Source organism: Dermochelys coriacea, chromosome 10 (genome assembly GCF_009764565.3).
Source record: "Dermochelys coriacea isolate rDerCor1 chromosome 10, rDerCor1.pri.v4, whole genome shotgun sequence".
Classification (NCBI taxonomy): Eukaryota; Metazoa; Chordata; order Testudines; family Dermochelyidae; genus Dermochelys; species Dermochelys coriacea.
The window spans coordinates 35,784,474-35,809,932 of record NC_050077.1 but is presented as its reverse complement, the minus strand read 5'-3'; the positions used below and the strand labels follow the sequence as shown (position 1 = coordinate 35,809,932).

Genomic DNA, 25,459 nt, shown 5'->3' with positions numbered 1-25,459 from the left:
AGAATAGCAGAATGGTGTCCGGCTTGGCTAAGCATACAGGAGTACACAGCCTGGCACTGCCAGCAGGGAGTGCCCTCCACCTAGAGTCAACACCCGAAAAACTCTGCCTTACGTTCCCCATGGGCTGCAGAGAGGAAAGAGACGAGGCAGCTCCAGAGACCAGGAAGAGAGCAGGCTTTCTGAGCTATCCCAGCCACTCACTGCCAAGTCAAGGGGGCGGGCATGTAGATGGGCATGAAACATGCCAAGTGCTCATCAGCAACCATTCTGAAAGGGACGTTAAACCTTGTGCTTCAGGGTTTGAGACAATTGCTAACTATTAAGTACCAGGATGAGGCAAATTATCCCACATCTGCTACTGCGGGGTTCTTGCCTCGTCATCTGAACCTCCAGCGCTGGCCACTGTAAAACAGGACACTGACTGTGAAGGACCTTGGCTCTTATCCTGCCTGGCCATGCCCAAGTCATCTTACAGCCATGCACATGCAACCACGGCAGAGGGGCAGAGACCACGAGGGAGTGGGATCCCCGCGGCCCTGTCTGAACTTGTCTAGCAGGAGATCAGGAATGGGGCTCACGAGTTCATCCGTGGATGCAGACACTAAATAGGAGAGGAGTCTTTGGCTCTATAATGAGGGGCGAGGACACGCTAGGGACTGGGATAGCAATGGATGTAGGGGGTAGATGAAGGGGACTGGGGTCCGTGATGGGATGAGGGATGACAGCTGGCACAGGGGTGTTTGTGTGAACACAAGAGAGGGTCGGCGTGGCTGGAGTGCAATCAATCAGCTCCTTACCAGCAGTTTCCCAGGAGTCCCTGCAGAATGTCCGAGGGCCGGGGCGTCCGGAACACTGACCACTTGACTGACCAGTCCTTGGAAATGCTACAGTTGATTTCGTGGGGCCGCAGCCACAGCTTCACCCTCTGCTGCACGCTGTCCCCGTCAGGGAACCCCACCGCCTTGGGCCCTGGGTGAAAACTGTCGTCCACAAAGTTGACCTTGTTCTGCAAACACAAGCATACTGTAAAGGAGGAGCAGGTCTGCACAGTCCCCCATGCCCCCGGCAGTGCATCTCCAATGGCAGGGGACTCCTGGCTCCCCACGCCCCCCGGGAGGAAGAGCCAACGTGTATCTGCCACTGCCCTTGCTGGGAGGGTAGGACATGCTGGAGGCCGAGCCCTCGAGCTGCTGCCAAGGAGGGTAGCACCTCAAATGCTCCCCTAAGGCTGGCATTTAGAGTAAGGTGCCTGGAGACTGTAGCGGAGAGGGAACAGCAGCATTAGACCTCACTAGGCTTTTTCCAGGGCTGCTGCTGAGTGGAGCACCTCCGAGAGCGTGTAAGAAGCGGGTCCCTGCAGCTCCCCCTGCAGGAAGCCGAGCCAGGCTGAAGGGACCGTCCTGCTATTCCTCATGGGTCAGGGGCTATCTCACAAAGGGCAAGAATTCGCCCTCGCACACCTCTTCATATCTGGTCCCCAAGGAATGTGCAGCCCCACGAACACGTGGGAACCACAACTGCTTTCCACCCTCCTAAGACCAGTCTTGTGGCTAAGGAACGAGGAGACCTGGGGTCAATTCCCCACTCTGCTAGACTCTCTGTGAGATCATGGGCTTGTCAGTCAGTCTGTAGCTGTGGAGTGGGATTGATACCCCTGCCTTTCTCACACCATGTTCATCTTGGCGAGTTAGGTTGGCCAATGCTGGGGGCAGGGCCTGTCTCTTACCATGTGCCGCACACTGGGGCCTCGAGAAGATAAGAATAGCAGCAAACCTCCAACAAAGCCTCTACTCTAAACCATGCTCTGAACGCTCACTGCTCTGTGCCATCAAGGAGCCTTTGCCAGCTGCTCCCTTGTGGTCTGAGTCATGGATGCTGCAGGCTGCTCAGAAGCACTCAGCTTGAGGAGGCCAAGGGGGGAGGAGCCATTGACCAAAGATACTTGCAGCAGAGAGGTTAGACAACAGCGATAAAAATCAGAGGGCTGCTGCCCCAGCCCCGGACCATCCAATTCCCCTCCTATTATAGGCCCGGCTTGCTTCCACCTGCGCTGCACTCTGTGCAGAAGGGGGAACCAGACCGGGCTGATCACTGGGAGGGTCTCCCCAGGAAGCCAGTGCACCCGTAGGAGGAGGATCTACTGGAGCTCTGGGAATCGAGAGACTGTGCAGGAAGAGGGCTGGCTTGAAGGATTTGTGTAGGAAATAAAGAAAGAAGCATTTTGAGGGCTGAAGTGCAGGTCTACTCTGGGAGACCTTGTAGCCAGCTAGAGAACTGTTGGTGTATCTGTTGTCATAACCCTAAGGGAGCAGCCCCTGAAAGGGGAGAAATAATATTTACTCAAACTGTTTACAACTGGCTCAAACAAACCAGGATCTTTTTAAATTAAAGAAAAATTAAATTGTTATGATAGAAAACAAATGAGATTTAAATGAAGTTCTCTATTTATGGCAGGGGTGGGCAAACTTTTTTGCCTGAGGGCCACATCTGGGAATAGAAATTGTATGGCGGGCCATAAATGCTCACAAAATTGGGGTTGGGGTGCTGGAGGGGGTGAGGCCTCTGGCTGGGGGTGAGGGCTCTGGGGTGTGGCCAGAAGTGAGGAATTCAGGGTTCAGAAGGAGGTTCTGGGCTGGTGAAGTGGGGTGCAGGGGAGGGCTCTGGCTGGGGGTGCGAGCTTTGGGGTGTGGCTGGGGATGAGGGGTTTGGGGTGCAGGAGGGTGCTCTGGGCTGGGATCGAAGGGTTGGGAGAGGGATCAGGGATGGGGCAGGGGGTTGGGGCACAGGGAGAGGCTCAGGGGTGCAGGCTCCAGGCAGCACTTACCTCAAGCAGCTCCTGGAAGAAGCGGCATGTCCCTTCTCTGCCTCCTATGTGCAGGCGCAGCCACGTGGCTCTGCATGCAGCCCTGTCCAAAGGCACCACCCCTGCAGCTCCCATTGGCTGTGGTTCCCGGCCAATGGGAGCTCCACGGGTGGTACTTGGGGCAGGGGCAACATGCAGAGTTGAGGCCCCTAGGTGTTCCTATGTATAGGAGCCAGAGTGTGGGTCATGCTTCCGCGAGCCATGTGGCATGTCTCCCGACCCTGCTGCCTGGCTGGAGCACCGGAGGGGGGCCATGCCGTTGCTTCCGGGAGCCACGTGGAGCGGGGCAAGCCCCATACCCTGCTCCCAAGGAGGAGCTTGAGGGCCAGATTCAAACAGCTGGTGGACCAGATCTGGCCCGCAGATCATAGTTTGCCCACCCCTGATCTATGGGGCTAGCTCTTTTGGCTCCTGCTCCAGTCTGAAATCACTGTGGGAGTTGGGTTACTCATTTCTTTAATTAGTGTTTCCTAATTGTTCACAGCCTTCCTGATTTTGCAGAGGGTTTTTTCCTACTGATAAGTTTCACACTTACAATATTCATCTGTATCGAACAAGAGAAGTCCCAGGTCCTCCTTAGTCTTCTCTGAGGGGAGCGCGCCACACAGTCAGAGACTAAATTCATGAGTAAATAGCCTGTGCTCTATTTGCAACCAGCAACATCTTCTGATATACTGCACGTACAAAGGTGGGTCTGTGGCAGTATCCCCACTGGATAGGTGGGGAAACTGAGGCTCAGGTTGGTAGCAATGAATGCGTCAGAGCCAGGAACAGAACCTTGTTCTCCTGACTCTCATTCTAGCACCCTTGTCACCGGACCAGGAGCGATACCATCAGGATTGGAGCAGTTACTGTTTGTCAGGCGCACGGGGTTCCTGTCACCACCCCTTCCTTCGTGCTCGCTGAGGCTTCCCACCCAACTGCCTTTCTGGATGCAGTGCTTGATCTGGTCTAGAGCATCACGGGCTAGCTCCTACAGCAGCAGTGGGTCCTGGTGGCACCGGCTGCCACCTGAGTACATACCAAGGATTGGGCAGGAGGGTACTCGAGCAGAGCTGGCGTGTGTATTTCAGCCCACACTAGGAATTACACCTCCCAGCTGCTGTGTCCACACACCCTGGACATGATTGTGGGCAAGTCATTCCTGCTCTGTTTCTCAGTTTCCCCCTTTGTACAACAGTTTGCTCGATTACCAGAGGGGAGGGCATGAGGATTAGCCAATGCAGGAGATTCTCAAGTGGTGTAAAACTGTCACAGCTTCCCTGACTTTGATGGAGCTCTGACAATTTGCATCAGCTGAGCATCTGCCCCAGAGTCTGTGCAGTGCTTTAAAACAGAACGTGCTCTATTAGTGCCAGGTGTTACCATTAGAAAAGGAGGGAGGGATGCAGGATTAGGGGATCCAGACAGCATAAGGTAGAGAGAGAAATGAGAAGGGGAAACAATGCCAGGCAAAGAGACAAAAGAAATGGGAGAACCTGAACGAGTTTTATGCCTAAGGTGGCAGAGCAGAAATAAGACTGTAGGTGGGGAGATTAAATCTTATTCCATTCTGGGACACAGAGGGAGGACAAGGCTAAAAATGAATAAAGCCAGGGCCATGTTGGTTAATACAAAGACCCAGGGAGAAACATTTTGAAATGTACAAGCAAAACAGACGAGAGCAGAACGCCATCAGCAGTTAATTCAAGCAGAACTTCCTTGCTCAGAGGGCTACTAACATATGGAATAAACCACCAGAGGAGACTGCTGATGCAAATAGCATCAATAGGCTTTAAGAGGTTACTCCATATATTTCTGATGCTTGGTGCTAGTCCAAATGGGAACTGCCACAAAAGAACAGAGCAATGATCCATCCAGTCTGGAGTCCAGACTACGGCAGCGGTCTGTACAAAACATAGCCATGGCTTTAAGTCTATCAAACACAGCAGCAGATCGAACTCTTTAACCTCCTCTTAAATTCAGGCACAGAGCGGGAATGAATTCAGTCAGGCAGAATCTCTCATGCTGTTATGGTGGGAGCAGAGATCAAGACCTAGCACACAAAAGGAGAGGAACAGGAAAGAGTGGGGGAAATCTGGAGAGGATGAGAGGTTTACTGCTTTGTTAATTATCCATCATGGTGTATTTCTTTCAGGTCCCAGGATCCTGTTAAGCTTCTCCCTCCAACCTGTTGCAGGAATTCTGATCACGTGGTTTGATCTAGCTGCAAGCTTCACAGCTGGCCAGAGGGAGTTTGCTGTGCCTCTGGGGTCTGGAGAGCCGCAGGGCACTGGGCTAGACCTCTCTGTCTGATTAGGCGTAGATTAGCCATCAGGGAATGAGGTGAGTTATTCTCTACCTGACTGTTTTAGACCCTGATTCAGCAACATACTTAACATGCCCGTAGCCCCAATGACTCCAAATTCACTTGCTTAAAGTTAGGCACATGTGTAAATACCTTCCTGAGTCAGGGCCTTGTGGATGTAAAGGTGCCCAGCTGCCTTGGCAAAGATGGGTGCCGATAAAAATAAATGTAGGCCATAATTTTCTACAGCCTTGTATTCAGAGTCAGCATTCCGGTGGTCAATCTTCAGTGGGGAGCTGTAGGGGGGAAACCCCAGCAGGGCTGAGTGAGGATGGAGGTGAATTCCTCACCAGCAAAAGCTAGCGATGGTACCCAGATTCCACATGCAATAAAAGCTACAATACCCAGGTCTTCTATAGCGCTTTTAATCAGTAGATCTCAAAGTGCTTTACACAGAGGTCAGTATCATTATCCCACTTTACAGATGGAGAAATTGAGGCACCAGTCAGGAAAGTGACTTGCCCAAGGTCACCCAGCAAACCAGTGGCAGAGCCAATTTTGACACCCATGTTTCCCAAGTCCCAGTCTAAGGTTCTTAACACTAGGTAACAGAGCCTCCCACTAGCCCAGAACAACTGGATGCTTTCTCCATAAGGTGTGCCTACATTACAGTGATGAAAACAGGAGAGATTAGAGATTTATTTAGTAGAAGCAATAAATGAAGGTTGCCATCAAAGCTTCCTATCAGAGCAAATCATTGCAGCGTGGCCAACCCTTACAGCAAATCTCATGTTTGTTTTTTTCCTTAAAGCCCTAAAACCTTGGAGTCGCATGAAAACAATAGAATTGCAGCTTTCATTTAAAAACAAAAACAAATCAAGAAATGCCTAGCCTTCCTGGCTGCAGACAGAAGCTTAAGAATGTGAACTCTAAAGGTTAAAAAACCAGATGGCAAGTAAGAGCTCCAAATGTATGATTTTTAAAACCTCATGTTTTTTAAGTCAATATCATGACTTTTTAGGCCCCAAGTCACAGCTTTTTAAATTCTTGGGGTTGGCAATAGTGGTATTATTGCTATCAGTCTGCATCCACCTTTTGTCTCTTGTTTTATTCTTGGACTATACATTCTCTGGGGAAAGAACCATTTTTGTTCTGTTTATACATCACCTAGCACAATGGGGTCCTAGTCTACAGCTGGGTCTCCTAGGCAGTACCAGAATACAAATAATAATGTTCCTTTATAAAATCATTAGGTTTCAGAGTGAACACACTGAGTAGAACTGGGCAGTACACACATCTCAGAACTATTGTTTTGGGCTCTCTGCAAACTCAGGCAGACAGCACTGCAATGGGTCACTCTGTGAAAGTATCCTCTGCAACCATAAGGGCTAGAAACCTAAAAGGAAGATTAAATTGAGCCAGAGAAATGCCAGGCTCGATGGCTCAGAACCAGCTCATTCCTCCCACATGCTATGCAGAGTGCCAGAGGAGCACGGGCACAGAGGGCAGAGCAAAGCTGTGGGGTATTACGGGGCCTGGCAAGCACTCACCTCCTGGCAGAAGCTCACAATGTTTTCCCACAGGGCCTTGGCCTCCCCCTCGTCTGTCTGCCGCCGCTTCTCGGCATCCATGCTCTCCCGCCTCTTGAGCGGCTTGGCGCCCTTGCGCTGGGTCATATACAGCTGCGGGGTGTGGCAGGCCACACAGTGCTTGGCCTTGAGTTCGTTGAGCAGGGTACAAGCGGGGCAAGACCACTGGCTCGGGCTGTCCTGGACCAAGAGTGGCTGGGAAGGGAAGAGGCGGGCCATTTTCCGGGCCGACGGGGCCTTGCTCCCACAGGAGGTGCAACCCCCTTTGTCGGAGCCACAGTCAGAGCACTTGGGGGCTGGATCGCCCTGCGCCCCATGCTCCTGGAAACCGTGCAGTTTGGAGCAACCGCAGGCTTTGCACTTCTGCGCCAGGATGGGGTTCTTTAGGGTGCACTTGGAACAGGCCCAGGTGGTGAAGTCAGGGCTGGAAGGGCTGCAGGGGGTGAAGCGCACCGAGTCCCCCGCCAGGTCGATGGTGTCACTGCCTTTCAGAGCACTGCAGGTCTCGCACTTGCTCGACCCAGCTGAGTTGAGCAGGGCACAGGTGTTGCACTGCCAGTGGGACGGGCTGACCTCCATCTCCTCTTCCAGCACGCTCAGCCGCTTGTTGGACAGCAGCTCCTGGAAGCGGGCAGCAGGGGGCGCCCTGGCCTGGCCCTGCGGAGACCCCTTCTGCCCAGACGTGGGCTGAGAGATGTCAGGCACCTGTGGCTGCAGCTGGGGTGGCACCTCCCTGCGGCTCCTGGGCACAGGGTTGTTCTGGAGGCCAGGGGAAAAGGGGCTGAAGGTTGGCATCTTCTGAATGTCCTGCTCCATGATCACCGGGCTCTGGATGGCAACAGGGTCACTGTCCAGGGTTTCTATGGCAACACCGGGCTGTGCCGGAGCTGAGGCCACATGGAATCCAGCTGGAGCAATGACTTCGGGAACTACCAGCGCCTCTGGGGGGATCTTGGGTAGCGAGAGCTTGCGTGGCCCCCCACAGGCGGAGCAGGAGTTGGCCATGGGGGTGTTGTGCAGAGTACAGCGCTGGCAGACCCAGCCATTCTCCAGCTCCACCTCGTCAGGGCTCTTCCCCCCAGACTCTTCGCTGTTGCTCTCCACCTTGTGTGCCTCCTCGGTGGCGATCCCCTTGGGCTCCACCAGGACAGCGGGCTTGGGCAGGATGCCATTGATGATGGGCAGTGGGGAGCCGCCAGGCCCAGGCTCCGGTGTGAAGCCGCACACCTCACAGGCCTCCTTGCCCAGGAAGTTTCTGAAGGTGCAGCGGGCACACGGCCATTTCTGCTCCTCCACGCTGAGCCGCAGGATGTGGTTGAGGTCTGGCTTCTGGCGAGGGGCCTCGCAGATGGAGCACTGGCGCTGGCCCACTGGGTTCAGGAAAGTGCAGCGGGTACAGGACCACTCCCGCACAGCAGCCATAGAACCAGGAGAATGGGTGTGACTGCAAGAGAGCAGGAGAAGAGATCATTACCAACCCACAGCGCAGGGAGGGGAGCAAAGGAACACACCAGAGCCTAGAACTCTGTGCAAAGGAGCCTCAAACCTGCTACCATCAGATTGGCTCTTGGTAGGGGATGGACTAGGAGGCTCTCTCTGCACTAGCCAGAAAGAACATGTGCATACCTCTATACCAAACACACATAGCTCCTGCTAGAAAGGTGCTCACATGCTTACATAGACGGGTCCTTGCTTACAGTACGGGAATGTACAGGAACCCAACGTACTAGGGACCGGTTTCTCTGGCACTGACAACCCGTTTCTCCAAGCACACAGCACCAACCTGGCTTCCTACCAAACGACTTGAGGAGCAGAAGAAAGGTAGCAATCCAATGCTGTGCAATACCTGTGGTCCCTCCCCAGACAGAGGAACACCCCTGCCCCCCAAGGGAATGCCAGGCTCTCAGTGGATCCATCAAAGACCCGGAAGTGATTCCACTTTCTCCCCTTCCCTCTTGCTTATCACTCCAAGATTTCATTTGTCAGCAGAACCTTCATGGGCTATTCTCTGAGTAATCACACGGCACCAGGCAACACAACACAGATTCAATTGCACTCTGGACTCTACCCCACAGGAGCAGTGCTTTGGCCTAGAACTGTAGAGAAATGCATGGAGCACAGGCTGACAAGTATGTTAATACCACACCTCCAAGCGGCTTTTCTAAAGCAACTTTCTCCAGCTTACACTTGATTAGTTTAAACCGCACCTGTCTCTGTTCACCTTAGGTGAATATCTGGATTACTTACAGACAGACACAGTGATCATGTAACAGAAGACCCTGTTGTAAGACAGATATGCAAGGGGAAGAAAAAGACACTGGTTAAAAAAAATCAAGTTTTTAAAAGAAACAAATGTTCTTACCTGGGTAATTCATATCAATGTAGCTTATTAAAACTTGAACACATTTTAAAAATCTAATCTACATCTCACCCTGAATGGTGAGTATTTGCTTTGTTCCCACTACTCAACTGTGGCACTAGCCAGTTTCACTTTTGGTCTCAGACTCTTTCTAGTAGCACAGGAGAAACTTGCTACAAGGTTTGCAATGTGACACCACAAGGGAAGCTTTAAATCCTAACCAGGCAAAAAACAAACCCAAACCACTTTTCATTGGAAAAGGAAACAAAGTGATGGACACACTGCTAGTGATCTTAGATTTTGTCAGATCTTTTAGTACAGAAACATTTGGTAAAACGCTGAGCCTATGCAAAGCTGGCTATTCCCTCAATGCTGGGGAAGCCTTTACTCAGAGCTGTATGCTTGGAGATTAATCCCTCTGCCTTTCCATCGCACTAGTAGTGTTTTCTGCCTGAGAAACACACGATCTCCCCTAGCAGGGATGCAGGGTCAGATGTATACCACCAGAGTAGCAATGTACCAACAAGTGCCAGAAAACATAGGGTCTGTGCCAACACTCCAGCCGCGGCACCCTTCACCCCAGAGCCTGAGTGAAGGTCAGCACATCAGGCTGAAATGGGAACTTCCTGCCTCTTTCCTCATTTATGGGAGGGATTTGAAGGTTAGACAAGTTATAAATCTAAACAGAAAAATTATAAAAAGACAGAGAGAAAAATCCCAATCTGTGTCAAGGGGATGGGACCCTTGAAAGGGGAGCGGGGCCCATACACCTGACTGGTCAGCTGCCTCCTAAACGTGTATTAAGAGAAGGCACCTGGGGTAACTCAGGAAAGATCAGGAGAGAGCTGCCTGAGAAAGACACAGGAGCAGCAGAGGAGAGCTGGGCCAGGGAGCCACTGCAAAGACTGAAAGGTGAAGAACATTGTTGGTGAGGACTGGCCAGAGCTGGGATGCCCTGGCAAGTTTCAGGGGAGCTCGTGCAGAGGCCCCTAGGAACAAGGGGAAGAACCCGCCTCTGTATGGGAAGCTGAGCCCAATGTTGGAGGATGGACTGGCAGGCAAGGGACCCCTGGGGGAGTGGAACGCTGCAGGAAGCCCCCTTGCAACAGGCTGGAGCAGAGGGCTGCGGGAAGCTGAGCCCTGGCCCAAGGGGTGGTCCTGCAGGCATGTCCCCCGAGCATGGGTAGGAGGCCCAAGCAGGAAGGAGGCCAGACGTGGGACTACGGAAGAAGAGTCGTGGGAAGGAAGCGATTCTGGGAGCAATCGGGTGGGTGCTCCGGAGCAAAAGGCAGAAAGAGGAGAGGGACAGACCCGTTAATGGAATGGTTTCATCACGAGGGTTTTACAGATTATTGCATGTACATTACGCCTAGAGGCAGGCTTTTGAATTGGCCATTGAGAGAGACTCAGCTCCTTGTATGGCCGGACCATGTAGTCTATGTTGCCAGATTGGGGTTGCCCTATGACACCCAAGCCCAGTGGGCCCTCAGCAAACAGCCCTGATCCTGCCATCAGGTCCATCAAGGCAGACCCCTTCCCCCACACTGGGGATCAGTGCAGCACAAGGATCCACCTGTGCAGGTCTGACCTCAAGATCAGGCTCACAAAGAGAAACCCAGCAGTTCTACAGCAAAGGAAGCTACACCCCAGGCCACTAAATAGCACCTCCTTGCAGTACCTCTCCCTTGGAAAGAAGAGCTTTGCAGCACGGTCTGAGGGCTGACAAGTTCCGGCTATTCTGGGCCACAGGGGAGGAGCAAGATCCAGACCTGAGGGGCTTTCACACTGGATGACAGGCGCCTCTGGCTCCCAACTCAAGTGCTCCTACTGATCTCAGCTGCAGCAGAACAGCATGGGGAGTGAGGGATCTCATCCCTCAGCCAGACAGTCCCAGAGCTTTAGGAGTTAGTACAAACACCTTCAACTCAGCCCAAATGTCTACAATAGCCAATGCAAGCCCATTGTGCCCCGGCACAGCGCCCTGATTCCCGAGCAGCCCAGCCCCTTCTGCACCAGCTGCACTTTCCAACACAGCCCCAAGATGAGCACGTTGCCACAGCTGAGTCTTGAGGCAACAAACCCATGCAACAGGGTAGTGAGAGCCACACAGGAGGGGAAAAGACACAGCCTCCTGGCCACATGCAAATGAAAACAGCTGTCTTCACCAGAGCTGGAAGACAAGGCAACAATCACTTAACAGTGACACTCCCAAATGGAGAGCCCAGGTAACCGAAAGTGGGAAGCCCCCTCCCCACACACACCCCACCACCACCAGAAGGGCCGCTGTGATCTTTGCCATCTCTTCTACTGGATTTTCCCAACCCCCCAAGAGAATACTTCTCAGAGATTCAAATTAATTCTGAGAGCCCGCGCAAAATCTCTTTCTGATTCACATCATGCTCTTTAATAGTTTGTACTTTACCATTTGTTTATTGGAGTTATTTCAGGAAACTTTCATAACAAGGTGAAATATAAAAATTGATTTTCCTTTCTTCTGCCTTGAGTCATACAGCTGTGAGCTACCACGAGATGATCAGCAGCCTCTCATGCAAGTCTCCAGCTTACTGGAGTCCACTCTAGCTATTTCTACCCACTATTTCCATTTGTATGCTCTACACATACAGATACACACCTGCAAACACACACACACACACACACACACACACACACTTACTTACCAGTCTCTGTACTATAGCTGAAGCCAACTGACCCAATCAGGACGAGGGCTGCAGTGTAGGGGCTGTACAAACCCATGGGGAGACATGGTCCTTGCCCCTAAGATATGTGTGCACACGCAGACAGACAGAGTGACTGACCCTCATTTCATACTCTGATCTGCATGGGTGGGCCCCTTTGGAGCCCCCTGACTTCGTGTAACACACACACACACAGGTATGTGAAAATTCAGTTGTTCCCCCAGTCCCGTGGCCACCTCCCTCTGCTTCCTGACCTCACAGACACTTCTTAACTCTGGGGGAAGCAAATGAGACAAACTGTCTGTGCTTGCCTCCAGGATGGGCATGGCAGGACAGGGAATTTGGTTTACAAAGATCAGTCACCACTCAGCAAACCACAGACCCAAAACATGCACCACCAAGGAATCAAATGGCTCCTTACTGCCCGGTGCCACATACAGGAGTCTCTTAGCACACGCAGCTGCCACCTGGGAACAACCGAGTGCAAAACCTGCTGCAGCTCACCAGTGGAATGAGCTTCAGCAGTCTCAGTGCAGCGCCTCATCCACATGATAGCTCAGCATGATCACATGGACTTGGGGCGCTAATAGCAACCAGAGGCTACCACCACCTGAAAGCTGTTAGCTTACATACATAAATGAAGCTGGCAGCTGCAGCCACACCATCAACACGCCACTGCAGTTGGCGCCACGTTCAGCACAGAAGCCATAGATGGACTGGGCTGCAGAGACTGAATTAGCCCGTCCCTGCTGTGGCATGTCACTGGAGAGGCCTGCGCTGCTGAATCCATCCTCTTGGCTGAGGCTACAAGAGTCAAGGACCACCAATCGTCAGGTGTGGGGAGGGAGAAGAGGAATCCGCATGGATCTCTTGTCATATACTGGCCATAGACAGATTAGGCACCTCAACGCTCCCCATGCCCAAAATGGGGCAGCATCCCACATCTGTCAGCATCTGCACAACAGGGCCCAGGTTGGCCCACAGCCAAGCTCTTGTGCTGGGCCATTCCCAGCCCGAGATGCTAAACCACAAACATCCCCTTCTCACGAGCACGCTGCAGGCCCAGAGGAACTTTTACCTTTGCTCTTCACCTGGGTGAGTGTGGGGAGTGCCCCTCAAGTGCTGCAGGGTCATACTTTGAGGATAGACCTTCAAGGAAGACCAGTGGGGTTCATGATCAGTAGGCCACCCTTTTCCCACACCAACTCAGGACTGAACCCAGACCTGTGTGTGACAGGGGACATGGGTGGGATATAAACGCAGGGACCCTAAGTAGGAACAGGAGCCTATGGAACTTCTTGGAAAAACAGAGCTAGAACCCCTGATGCCCTAAGTAAACTTCACTCTGGGTAACCCCAGGTTCTGCTTCTTGTGCCTGAAGTCCCCTCTGCAGTTTTGATTGAAGAGGTATTCAAGGTATTTGATTGAAGGCAGTATTCTTCCCTTCCTGCCTTACAGCATTCTGTAATACTGCTGTGGGGTGTTAACCAGCCACCAAGTTCCACCCCAGAGCTGGCTGCATTTCAGTGGTGGACAGAATTAGCCTTTTCTATAAATGTGGCAAAGTGTTTTGCAATCCTTTGGCACTGTAATACATTATTATTACTGCTTCAAGGAGAACGACAGCCTGCTAGCCTCTGTGAACGTGGGCACCGGTGCAAGGAAAGATTTGAACAACAGATCCCACACACCATGCAGACCTCCCATCTAAATCACAGGATTCAACAGGTCTGTCCTCTCAATTAAAAAAAAAATCCCCTTTATATTTACACTACTGCCAAGTCCACTCTCCTCTTCATCACAAGGGGCCTGGCTCAGAAAAGGGAACGTGTATCTAAAATCTCACTAATGGTGTATTCACCACACCAGCAGCCCTCGCATAGGTCAGGTGGGAAATGCCCATTTGCTTATGACATGAGCCAAGAAGGATGGGGAATGAGCATTAGTAGCATCAGGTAATACTGACTGAGCTGCTCAGAAGCACAGTGCCCATTGCAAAAGCCAATCCGGTTAAGTTGTGGAGGGTGGGGATCAGATGAACGAATTCCTGCTCCACTAAATCACAGACAATCTGGGGATGCTCTGGCCTAGCTGCTTCCAATGGGAACTGAGGGCATCAGCACTTTGCAAGGAGAAGATCCTAATTACGAGCCTCTGCCCTGGGCCACCCTGTCTGTCTCTGATTCAGCCCATACACTCACTGACCCACTCTACCAGTCCTCATCAGCACTGACTCTGCTCTCCAAGTCACAGAGAAACCAGCCACTGTTCCCAGCCTGACCCTCCTCTTCCCCTTTCAGCCTCCCCAATCAACCTGACGCCCTAGCCCAGGAGCTCCTACACCCATCCCTCCCAGAAACCTGCTCTTGAGGGAACCCCCCAAACCATCCCCTCCTAGGAATCCCTGCCTCCCACACCTCAGTCCCCGCTCCTTACCCCTCCCTGCTGGTGAGCCTCAGGTCTATCCACCCCACCTCCCTGGCACTGAGAGGAGCCAGAGCCCCAGCCGCTGTGGTTTCAGCGCACCAAGGGTCCAGTATGCGCAGCAGCACATGGCACTTACAAAATTGCTGCATGGCCACTGGTGTGGACATGCGTATGCACAGCTTGCAAGGAAGGGGGAGGGCAAGGAAGTGGCACATTTCATTGGCAACTGGCAAGGCAGTAGAAAAACCAGCCAGCTGGCAACCCTGCACTCCAGCCACTGCTCTGGTGAGCAGATGCAGCCCATGTCCTGTGGCACGGTCGAGAATGCACAAAAGGCCCCATGGGACAACTGGGGAAGCGCTGAGCTACACGCAAAGGCCTGGCCTACACCAGACAGTTGTACCACTTTAACTACACCCGCAGAGCTTAACAAACACAACCCCATCGTGCGAATGCACTTACACTGGTATGAAGGTGCTTGGGAGTCACACCCCCGAGCTGACTCAGTTATACCGGCACAACTTCCCAACTTGCATGGAGGACAGGTCCACCAATGGCTGTTAGCAACCCCATGCTCTGCGTGTACCTAGCCTCTGACTGCCAGAAGCTGGGACTGGATAACAGGGGATGGATCACTTGATAATCACCCTGGTCTGTTCATTCCCTTTGAAGTCTCTGGTGATAGCCACTGTCGGCAGACAGGATGCTGGGCTAGATGAACCATTGGTCTGACCCAGTCTGGTCACTCTTAGTGCATTCCACTCGATGGCGTGAGTTCACCTCTCCGAGAGATAGTCACTAGGTCTACAGAAAAATTCTAGCTGCCCTATGCTGAGGGTTCGGCCACCTAACTACTGCGCTCAGGGTGCCTGATTTTTAAGTGTAGAGCAGGCCTTAGAAAACAAACAATTGTAAGGTTATGCATTTAGGGATTAATAACAAGAATTTTAGTTATAAGTTGGGGACGCATCAATTAGAAGTAACAGAAGAGGAGAAGGACCTTAGAGTATTGGTTGATCATAAGATGACTATGAGCTGCCAATGTGATATGGCTGTGAAAAAAGCTAATGCGATTTTGGGATGCATCAGGAGAGGCATTTCCAGTAGGGATAAGGAGGTTTTAGTACCATTATACAAGGCACTGGTGAGACCTCACCTAGAATACTGTGTGCAGTTCTGGTCTCCCATGTTTAAAAAGGATGAATTCAAACTGGAGCAGGTACAGAGAAGGGCTACTAGGATGATCCGAGGAATGGAAAACTTGTCTTATGAAAGGAGACTTAAGGAGCTTGGCTTGTTTAGCCTAACTAAAAGAAGGTTGAGGGGAGATATGATTGCTCTCTATAAATATATCAGAGGGATAAATACAGGAGAGGGAGAGGAATTATTTCAGCTCAGCACCAATGTGGACACAAGAACAAATGGGTATAAACTGGCCACCAGGAAGTTTAGACTTGATATCAGATGAAGGTTTTTAACCATCAGAGAAGTGAAGTTTTGGAATAGGCTTCCAAGGGAAGCAGTGGGGGCAAAAGATCTATCTGGTTTTAAGATTCTACTTGATAAGTTTATGGAGGAGATGGTATGATGGGATAACGGGATTTTGGTAAGTAATTGATCTTTAAATATTCAGGGTAAATAGGCCTAATCCCCTGAGATGGGAGATTAGATGGATGGGATCTGAGTTACCCAGGAAAGAATTTTCTGTAGTATCTGGCTGGTGAATCTTGCCCATATGCTCAGGGTTTAGCTGATTGCCATATTTGGGGTCGGGAAGGAATTTTCCTCCAGGGCAGATTGGAGAGGCCCTGGAGGTTTTTTGCCTTCCTCTGTAGCATGGGGCATGGTTGACTTGAGGGAGGTTTCTCTGCTCCTTGAAGTCTTTAAACCATGATTTAAGGACTTCAATAGCTCAGACATGGGTGAGGTTTTTCATAGGAGTGGGTGGGTGACATTCTGTGGCCTGCGCTGTGCAGGAGGTCGGACTAGATGATCAGAATGGTCCCTTCTGACCTTAGTATCTATGAATCTATGAATCACTGCAGTGCTTTACACTGCCTTGAGTTCCCAACCTGCCAGGTGCAGGTGGTATGAGCTCGAGGATCCATCTACCCACGTCAGAGTCTGGCAGTAAGAAGAGGTACATGAACCAATACGGTCTGGGAGCTGCTGTTTAGAGCAGTGGTTCCCAAATTGGGGTTCGCAAACCCCTGGGGGTTTGCAAAATGTTACAGGGGATTCGCCAGAAAAAATTCACTAATGGCAGCCAGAGGATCCCGGGCATTGGAGGCAGCAGGTGGAACCCGGTTGCAGGGCAGACAGCCTGAGCCCCAGGGAGAGATTTAAACTTAAATCCCTGGAAATATTTATTTTTAAGGGGCGGTAGGGGGTTCACGAGATTTCACAATTTAGTGAAAGGGGTTTGCAGGCTGTTAATGTTTGGGAACCACTGGTTTAGAGCCTTCCCAGGGGCAGATTTCAAGCGATGCCGGGGGAGACAGCGAAAGGGATACAAATCCCAGATCAGATGTGGGCCGGCAGAAAGTGTGGGGCATTCACAGAAGCAAAGGAAAAGGAACCGTGAGACTGAACCTGCCTGAAGGGGCAGAGGCTCCTTGCGGAAGCTCCAGGACATGGGACTGCAGGGAAAACTGTGTGCCATTGCCTCCGGGAAACTTCCCTTCCAATAACATTTCCAAGGGCACGGATGTGTCAGAAGGCCACTGCAGTTGGAATTTCCAGCCGAGCACCACCCCCTCCCCCATGCAAGAGGCAGTCCAGAGCATTCCCAGATGTACAGGGAGAGAGAGACGGAGAGGAAGTGAGGAGAGAATGGAAAGCCCATTACAGAGATACAATTGTTCCTCTGCTGATCTATCCCTTAACTAAACGGGACAAGATGACTCGGGCTGGATGATGCAGAGGGGAAAGCACTAGCCAGTCCCCTTTGGAAAGCTGGGCTCCCATCCTGACTGGCTCTCCGCTGTGATGAGTTTGATGGCCTCTGCTAAGCTAGCAGTGAATATTTGATCACCACCACATTTGGCATGCTTGTGAGAGAGGCCCAGGGCTGGAATAAGCCAGGGGGCTGCTGGTGAGGCAAAGTTGGGGGAGTGGGGCGGGACTAGAATAGCAGCATCCGGATAGTACTGACAGTCGCTGGCAGGATTGTGGGGGCGGAGGGGGAGGCTGGAACAGCAGTCCTCACCCCCTGCAGCTGCGAAGTGAGGGGCATTGGCGCATCAGCTGTTCCCAGCCCTTACTACCCAACCCACCACATTCATCTACTCTAAAAAGAGGAGGACAACAGGTCCGATGGGAGAGGGAAATAGACTCTTACTTTCTTGAAGGGGCAGCATCCACCCCTGTACTAGCCATCCCTATTCTGTAGTAACATCCAGCAGGCAAGGGGCTGCTTGACAGGGCCCTTCCCTGGGGACTTACAGCACAGTGAGACTGGAGGCCTAACTAGAGCAGGGATCAAAAAGAGCAGGAAACAAGGTGAGGTAGGGGTCTGCTTCATTATACCACCGCTTTGCAGGGAAATGAGCAAGCCACGGGCTGGCGCGCTGCCACCAGCTGTGCATTATAGAACAGATGCATACTGGTTTCTCCCATGTGAAGGGTGCTAGCCATGCCCACCCCCCATCTAGCGGGTTAAAGGAGTTTTGGTACAGTGTGATGAGAGAGAGGAGATCCAAGCATCAGAGTGAAAACACATAATGGTCCCCATTACACCGGTACTAGCCCAGAGTGACTGCGTTGACAGGAACAGAGTTATTCAGCATCTACAGCTGCTCAAGGGTCACCAGAATCAGGCCCTCTCTCTACAGAAAATTCTTCAAAAAGATCTGAAGCCCTTAAACCTGTTGCCTCAGTTCTCTCTAGTGGAAAAATCAATTGTTCTTGTTAACAAGGTGCAAACTCGGAATTCTCTAATACACAATATATTCTAGCCAAATACTCCTGCTTGACAACACAAGAAAAGCACTAAGCTTCTTTACAGAAGCTATCTGACTTGATTTTCCTCTAGCAACAAATCATAGAAATATCAGGATTGGAAGGGACTTCAGGAGGTCATCTCGTCCCACCCCCTGCTCAAAGCAGGATCAATCCCCAATTTTTGCCCCAGATCCCTCAATGGCCCCCTCAAGGACTGAACTCACAACCCTGGGTTTAGCACGCCAATACTTAAACCACTGAGCTATCCCTGCCCCCCGATAGACAGATGGAGCACAGCAAAAGCAACCCTTCTGCATTCACGGATATTTCCAATCTCAGACATTGCTCCACAACGGTAGCATGGACTGCTCTGAGGCACGTGGATCTCAATGTAGCCCCACAGCCGTTTCACAAAAGCTCCACCCAGGAGGCCTAAGAGACAGTCTCTACTCTTTCTCTTGAGAGATACCCCATGACTGTAAAAGCAGGAGATGCTGTCAATCAGGTAACAAGCCAGATGCACCCAAGATTGGAAATAGGTGGCTCGAGGTCAAGACTGAAGTGCAGGCCAGACTTTGGCCATACCCTAGGCATCAAAACTAAGATTAACAAATTCATGTCACTTGTAATCTAATGCAGAGTTAACCCTCCTGTCTTCAGGATGAAATGCCAGGGTGTTTGCTCACCGCTAGCATGTCTCAAAACATGGTTTGGCAAGTATTTTATACCCTTTCCACCGTGACCCCAACACCTGACGAGAAAAGAACTGTTACCTAAATGAGACAGGTCCCAAGCAGGAACCCTCATCAAATCCTGGTAAATTACAGTACAGGCAGGAAGAGTCCGACCATTATCCCAACACTTCCAAGCCTGTTCCAGACAGCCAACCACCCCGCCCCTGCCAGAACTAGGCACTGACAGCCAGGGCTGCCCAACATGAAAAAAAACACCCAAATGCAAGAAAGCTGTTCCTTTTTCCTTTCCACCCTCTGCACCCAACTCACCTCCTAACCCACGCCCCCAGCTGTGCTGAGGACTTGCTGTGAAGCCAGTCACTGCTGCCTGAATACAGCTGTTCATACTAGATCCAGGCAGGGGGAGCCCATTTCCCGAGAGGAGCAGGTCTTCTTGGTCAGCAGCCGAGCAATTGCCATCCTGCTTCTCCAGGAAGGCCCATTGTGATGTCACAAGCGCTGCTTCATACATGGGTGACTCGCCCAGCTCGAGCCAGAAGAGTTTCCTCTGCACAGCTGCATTTCCAGCTACCCTTTGGCTTCACTGTACTCAAACTTGCCCACATCTCCACTGACTTCAGAGATCAGCTCTGCTTTATCCACCAGGGATGGAGGCACCAGTAAGTGGGCAAGATCCTACTAAGAGTAAGTCTACACTACAAAAATAGGGCAAATTTATAGAAGTTGGTTTTGTAGAAAAGCGTTTTTATACAGTCTATTGTATGTGTCCCCACACAAATGGTCTTTTATCTGGCATTTAGTCGGCGGAGTGCATCCACGGTACCGAGGCAACCATCGACTTCCGGAGTGTTGCACTGTGGGTAGCTATCGCACAGTTCCCGCCATCTCCGTTGCCCATTTGAATTCTGAGTAGAAATCCCAATGCCTGATGGGGCAAAAACACTGTCGCGAGTGGTTCTGGGTACATATCGTCAGGCCCCCCCTTCCCTCCTGCTCTCCGTGAAAGCAATGGCAGACAATCGTTTCGCGCCTTTTTTCCTGGGTTACCCGAGCAGACGCCATACCACAGCAAGCATGGAGTCCGCTCAGCTCACCGTCTCTGTATGTCTCCTGGGTGCTGGCAGACGTGGTATGCATTGCTACACAGTAGCTGCTCATTGCCTTTTGGCAGCAGACAGTGCAGTATGACTGGTAGCCATCACTGACGTACTCCAGGTGAGGTTTTAGTCGACCTGGGTGAGGTTAGGGGCATCTGGGCAAACATGGGAGTGACTCAGCCAGGTCATTTCCCTTTTAAGTTTCATCTCATGGCGATTCAGTCCTGTCGGCAGTCCTACTGCACCGTCTTTTAACGAGCAGCCAGGAGATGACGATGGCCAGCAGTCATACTGAACCGTCTTCTGCCAAGCACCCAGGAGATGACGATGGCCAGCAGTTGTACTGCACTGTCTGCTGCCAGCAAGATGTATAAAGATAGATGAAGTGGATCAAAACAAGAAATAGCCCAGATTTGTTTTATATTCATTTTCTCCTCCCGCCCTCCGTGGCCTGCTAAACCCAGGGTTTTGAGTTCTATCCTTGAGGGGGCCATTCTGTTTCTCCTTGATGCAAAGCCACCCCCTTTGTTGATTTTAATTCCCTGTAAGCCATGTTGTCAGTCACCTCTCCCTCCATCAGAGCAACGGTAGACAATCGTTTCACGCCTTTTTTCAGCGCAGACGCAACAGCACTGGGAACATGGAGCCCCCTCAGATCAGCGCGGCAATTATGAGCACTATAAACACTGCATGTGTTATCCAGCAGGATATGCAGAACCATAACCTGCAAGAAAAGCGAAACCAGGAGAGGAGGAGACGACTGCAGCGTGGTGACGAGAGTGATGAGGACATGGACATAGACTTCTCACAAAGTATGGGCCCCTGCAATGTGCACATCATGGTGTCAATTGGGCAGGTTTATTGTATGCAACGCCAATTCTGGGCCCGGGAAACAAGAACAGGGTGGTGGGACCGCATAGTGTTGCTGCTCTGGGATGATTCCCAGTGGCTGCGAAACTTTCGCATGCATAAGGGCACTTTCATGGAACTTTGTGACTTGCTTTCCCCTGCCCTGAAGTGCAAGAATACCAAGATGAGAGCAACCCCCAAAGTTCACAAGCGAGTGGCGATAGCCCTGTGGAAGTTTGCAATGCCAGACAGCTACCGGTCAGTCGGAAATCAATTTGGAGTGGGCAAATCTACTGCGGGGGCTGCTGTGATCCAAACAGCCAATACTAACACTGAGCTGCTGATATCAAGGGTAGTGACTCTGGGAAATGTGCAGGTCATAGTGGATGGCTTTGCTGCAATGGGATTCCCTAACGTGGTGGGGCATCTTGGCACTGGAGCACCAAGGCAGCGAGTACATAAACTGAAAGGGGTACTTTTCAATGGTGCTGCAAGCACTGGTGGATCACAAGGGACGTTTCACCAACATCAACGTGGGATGGCCAGGAAAGGTACATGATGCTTGCATCTTCAGGAACTCTGGTCTGTTTCAAAAGCTGCAGCAAGGGACTTACTTTCCAGACCAGAAAATTACTGTTGGGGATGTTGAAATGCCTATAGTTATCCTTGGGGACCCAGCCTACCCCTTAATGCCATGGCTCATGAAGCTATATACAGGCACCCTGGACAGTAGTCAGGTGCTGTTCAACTATAGGCTGAGCAAGTGCAGAAAGGTGGTAGAATGTGCATTTGGGCATTTAAAAGCACGCTGGAGCAGTTTATTGACTCGGTTAGACCTCAGCGAAACCAATATTCCAATTGTTATTACTGCTTGCTGTGCACTCCACAATATCTGTGAGAGTAAGGGGGAGACGTTTATGGCGGGGTGGGAGATTGAGGCAAATTGCCTTGCTGCTCATTACGTTCAGCCAGACACCAGGGTGGTTAGAAGAGTACAAGAGGGCACGGTGCACATCAGAGAAGCTTTGAAAACTAGTTTCAGGAATGGCCAGGCTATGGCGTGAAAGTTCGGTTTGTTTCTCCTTGATGGAAACCCCCCCGGTTTCACTCTACTTTCCGGTAAGCTAAGCACCCGCCCTTCCCCCCCTTCGATCACTGCTTGCAGAGGCAATAAAGTCATTGTTGCTTCATATTCATGCTTTCTTTATTTATTCATCACACAAATAGGGGGATAACTGCCAAGGTAGCCCGGGTGGGGTGGTGAAGGAGGGAAGGACAAGGCCACACAGCACTTTAAAACTTCTTGAATGCCAGCCTTCTGTTGCTTGGGCAATCCTCTGGGGTGGAATGGCTGGAGGCCCCTCCACCGTGTTCTTGGGCATCTGGGTGAGGAGGCTATGGAACTTGGGGAGGAGGGCAGTTGGTTACACAGGGGCTGTAGCGGCAGTCTGTTCTCCTGCAGCTCAACCATACACTGGAGCATATGAGTTTGATCCTCCAGCAGCCTGAGCATTGACTCCTGCCTTCTTTCAGAAAGCTGACGCCACCTACCATCTTCAGCCTGCCACCTCTCCTCGTGGTCATATTGTGTTTTCCTGCACTCTGAGATTGTCTACCTCCACGTATTTTGCTGTGCTCTGTCAGTGTGGGAGGACGGCATGAGGTCAGAGAACATTTCATCATGAGTGTGGTTTTTTTGCCTTCTATTCTTCGCTAGCCTCTGGGAAGAAGAAACATATCCAGCTGGTGGAGGAAAAAAAAGGGAGAGTGGTAGTTAAAAAGATACATTTTATAGAACAATGGGTACACTCTTTCACAGTAAACCTTGCTGTTAACATTACATGTTAAGCACATGTGCTTTCATTACAAGGTCGTATTTTGCCTCTTATTGAGGGTATGCCGATTTGGTACGAGAGATCACTCACACAGGGCCGGGCAGCAGAATTCGGCTTGCAGGCAGCCATGGTAAGCCACATTCTTTTGGCTTCTTTAACCTTCATAACATGTGGAAATGGCTTCAAACACCAGCGCCCTTATTTCCCATATGAAGTAGCCATTGGGTTGCCCATTAAAAATGGGCTGGCAATTTAAAAGGAGGGGCTGAGGTTTCCGGGTTCACATGCAGCACAAACCCAACTAACCACCCCCTGCACGCACACACACAATTCTCTGGGATGATGGCTTCACCCCCTCCCCACACTGCGTGGCTAACAGCAGGGAAGATTTCTGTTCAGCCACAGGCAAACAGCCCAGCAGGAATGGGCACCTCTGAATGTCCCCTTTCTAAAACCACCGTTTCAACCAGGTGACCATGAATGATATCACTCTCCTGAGGGTAACACAGAGAGATAAAGACAGATGATGTTTGAATGCCAGCAAACACCAGGACCATACGCTGCAATGCTTTGTTCTGCAATGATTCCCAACTACATGCTACTGGACTGGCATGGTAAAGTGTCCTACCATGGAGGACGGAATAAGGCTGCCCTCCCCAGAAACCTTTTGCAAAGGCTTTGGGAGTACATCCAGGACAGCTTTATGGAGATGTCCCTGGAGGATTTCCGCTCCATCCACAGACACATTAACAGACTTTTCCAGTAGCTGTACTGGCCGCAAATGCCAGGGCAAATTAATAATTAAACACACTTGCTTTTAAACAATGTATAATATTTACAAAAGGTACGCTCACCAGAGGTCCCTTCTCCACCTTCAGAGTCCAGGAGCCCGCCTTGGGTGAGTTTAGGGGGTACTGGCTCCAGGTCCAGGGTGAGAAACAGATCCTGGCTGTTGGGGAAACCGGTTTCTCCACTTCCTTGCTGTGAGCTATCTACAACCTCCTCCTCCTCCTCCTCCTCTTCCTCACCCCCAAAACCCGCTTCCGTGTTGCCTGTCACTCCTTGGATGGAGTCAAAGCACAGGGTTGGGGTAGCGGTGGCTGCATCCCCTAGAATGGCATGCAGCTCATCATAGAAGTGGCAAGTCTGGGGCTCTGAACCGGAGTGGCCTTTTGCCTCTCTGGTTTTTTGGTAGGCTTGCCTGAGCTCCGTAATTTTCATGCAGCACTGCTGCAGGTCCCTGTTGTACCTCTGTCCTTCATGCCATTGGAGACTTTTTCAAATATTTTGGCATTTCCTCTTTTCAAATGGAGTTCTGCCAGCACAGATTCGTCTTCCCAAACAGCGATCAGATCCCGTACCTCCCATTTGGTCCATGCTGGAGCTCTTCGGTGATTTTGGGACTGCATGGTCTCCTGTGATGATGAGCTCTGCATGGTGACCTGTGCACGTGAGCTCGCCTCGCTGGCCAAACAGGAAATGAAACTGAAAAGTTTGCGGGCCTTTTCCTGTATACTTGGCCAGTGCATCTGAGTTGAGAGTGCTGTCCAGAGCGGTCACAACTGAGCACTCTGGGATAGCTCCCGGAGGCCAATACTGTCGAATTGCGTCCACAGTACTCCAAATTCGCCCTGGCAAGGCTGATTTCAGGACTAATCCCCTCGTCGGGGGTGGAGTAAAGAAATCGATTTTAAGAGTCCTTTAAGTCAAAAAAAAAAAGAGCTTCGTCGTGTGCAGGGTTAAATCGACATGATGCTGCTAAATTCGACCTAAACTCGTAGTGTAGATCAGGCCTGAGTCTCTCTCAACCTCAGCATCATCCCCAGAGCCATCCTCATCCCCCAGAAAGCACTCCAGGGCCTAAACCTCCTAGAGTTGACTCCTGAGCCACCGGCCAAGTCAAATAATGCTCCACCTTTCTCTAAAGCAGTAGTGTGCTTCTGCAAAGGAATTTAATAGAGCATAAATCCCCAAGGACTTTTAGAAACATACAGACTTATTCATAAGGGAAAGGGCACTAAAGCCAATGACAGAAGATCACAAGGCCAGGTTTAGCTCCCAGCTCCGCTACTAACTCCCCTGTGTGACCCTGGGCAAGTCACTTTGCTTGCATGTGCCTCGGTTTCCCCATGCAAAACAGGGATAGTAATTTACCTGTCCCTCAAATGGAGAGAGAGTCAGGCTCATTGAGGTACAGATTCTGTCTACACCAGCTATTGGGGCTGGAATGCCTTGAGCTCACAGCTCACATCCCTGTTATCCCAGTGGTTTTTAAGGCACTATTTGTAACACCTTTGCTGCCAGGTTTAACTCCACTGTCTACAACAGCTGCTCCTCGGCCCATGTAGGAAGCCAACAAACCTTGCAGATCCAATAGTCTGGCCAATTCTACTCCACCCTACAGCACAGAACCTTGCATTTGGAAGTTACCCATCAGGCCCAACCCGCCCTGCTCTAGCCACTGGGCTGGGTATACTGGAGCAGCTGCTGCAGGAATCCAGCATGCATTGGTACAACTGCCGTGCTGCTGAAAGGTTGAGCAAGAAAAAAGCCTGTTTCATGAAACCGCGGTCTCACTATGTGTGGCCACACCAACCACAAGCTCAGATGGGGCTGCGGTTTGAACCACTGCAAACCTAGGCTACTCCTTGGTTCCCTCGGTCCAGTAGAAAGGGGGGGAGGGGTACAAAATCCATCCTCTTGATGAAATAAAAGCTTCTTGTTCCTGAAATATTAACTGAGTGCTCCAGAGCTTTATTTTAAATGTATACCTTTTCCAATGCCTGCCTGATCTTTGGAGTCAGCGTAGGCCAAACCAGC

The 25,459-nt window shown here is 51.1% G+C and overlaps 1 protein-coding gene across 5 annotated transcripts in view; it reads right to left on the bottom strand.

The window, feature by feature from the left end:
• CAPN15 (calpain 15) overlaps positions 1 to 25,459 on the bottom strand; it is a 100,003-nt gene that overhangs the window by 14,781 nt on the left and 59,763 nt on the right. For all 5 annotated transcript variants that reach the window (XM_043493578.1, XM_043493577.1, XM_038420248.2 and 2 more), the window contains 2 exons: positions 6,701 to 8,183; positions 798 to 1,006 (listed from right to left, as the gene is read on the bottom strand). In XM_043493578.1, coding sequence (XP_043349513.1) covers positions 798 to 1,006; positions 6,701 to 8,183 — 1,692 coding nt within the window. The remainder of the gene's footprint in view (positions 1 to 797; positions 1,007 to 6,700; positions 8,184 to 25,459) is intronic.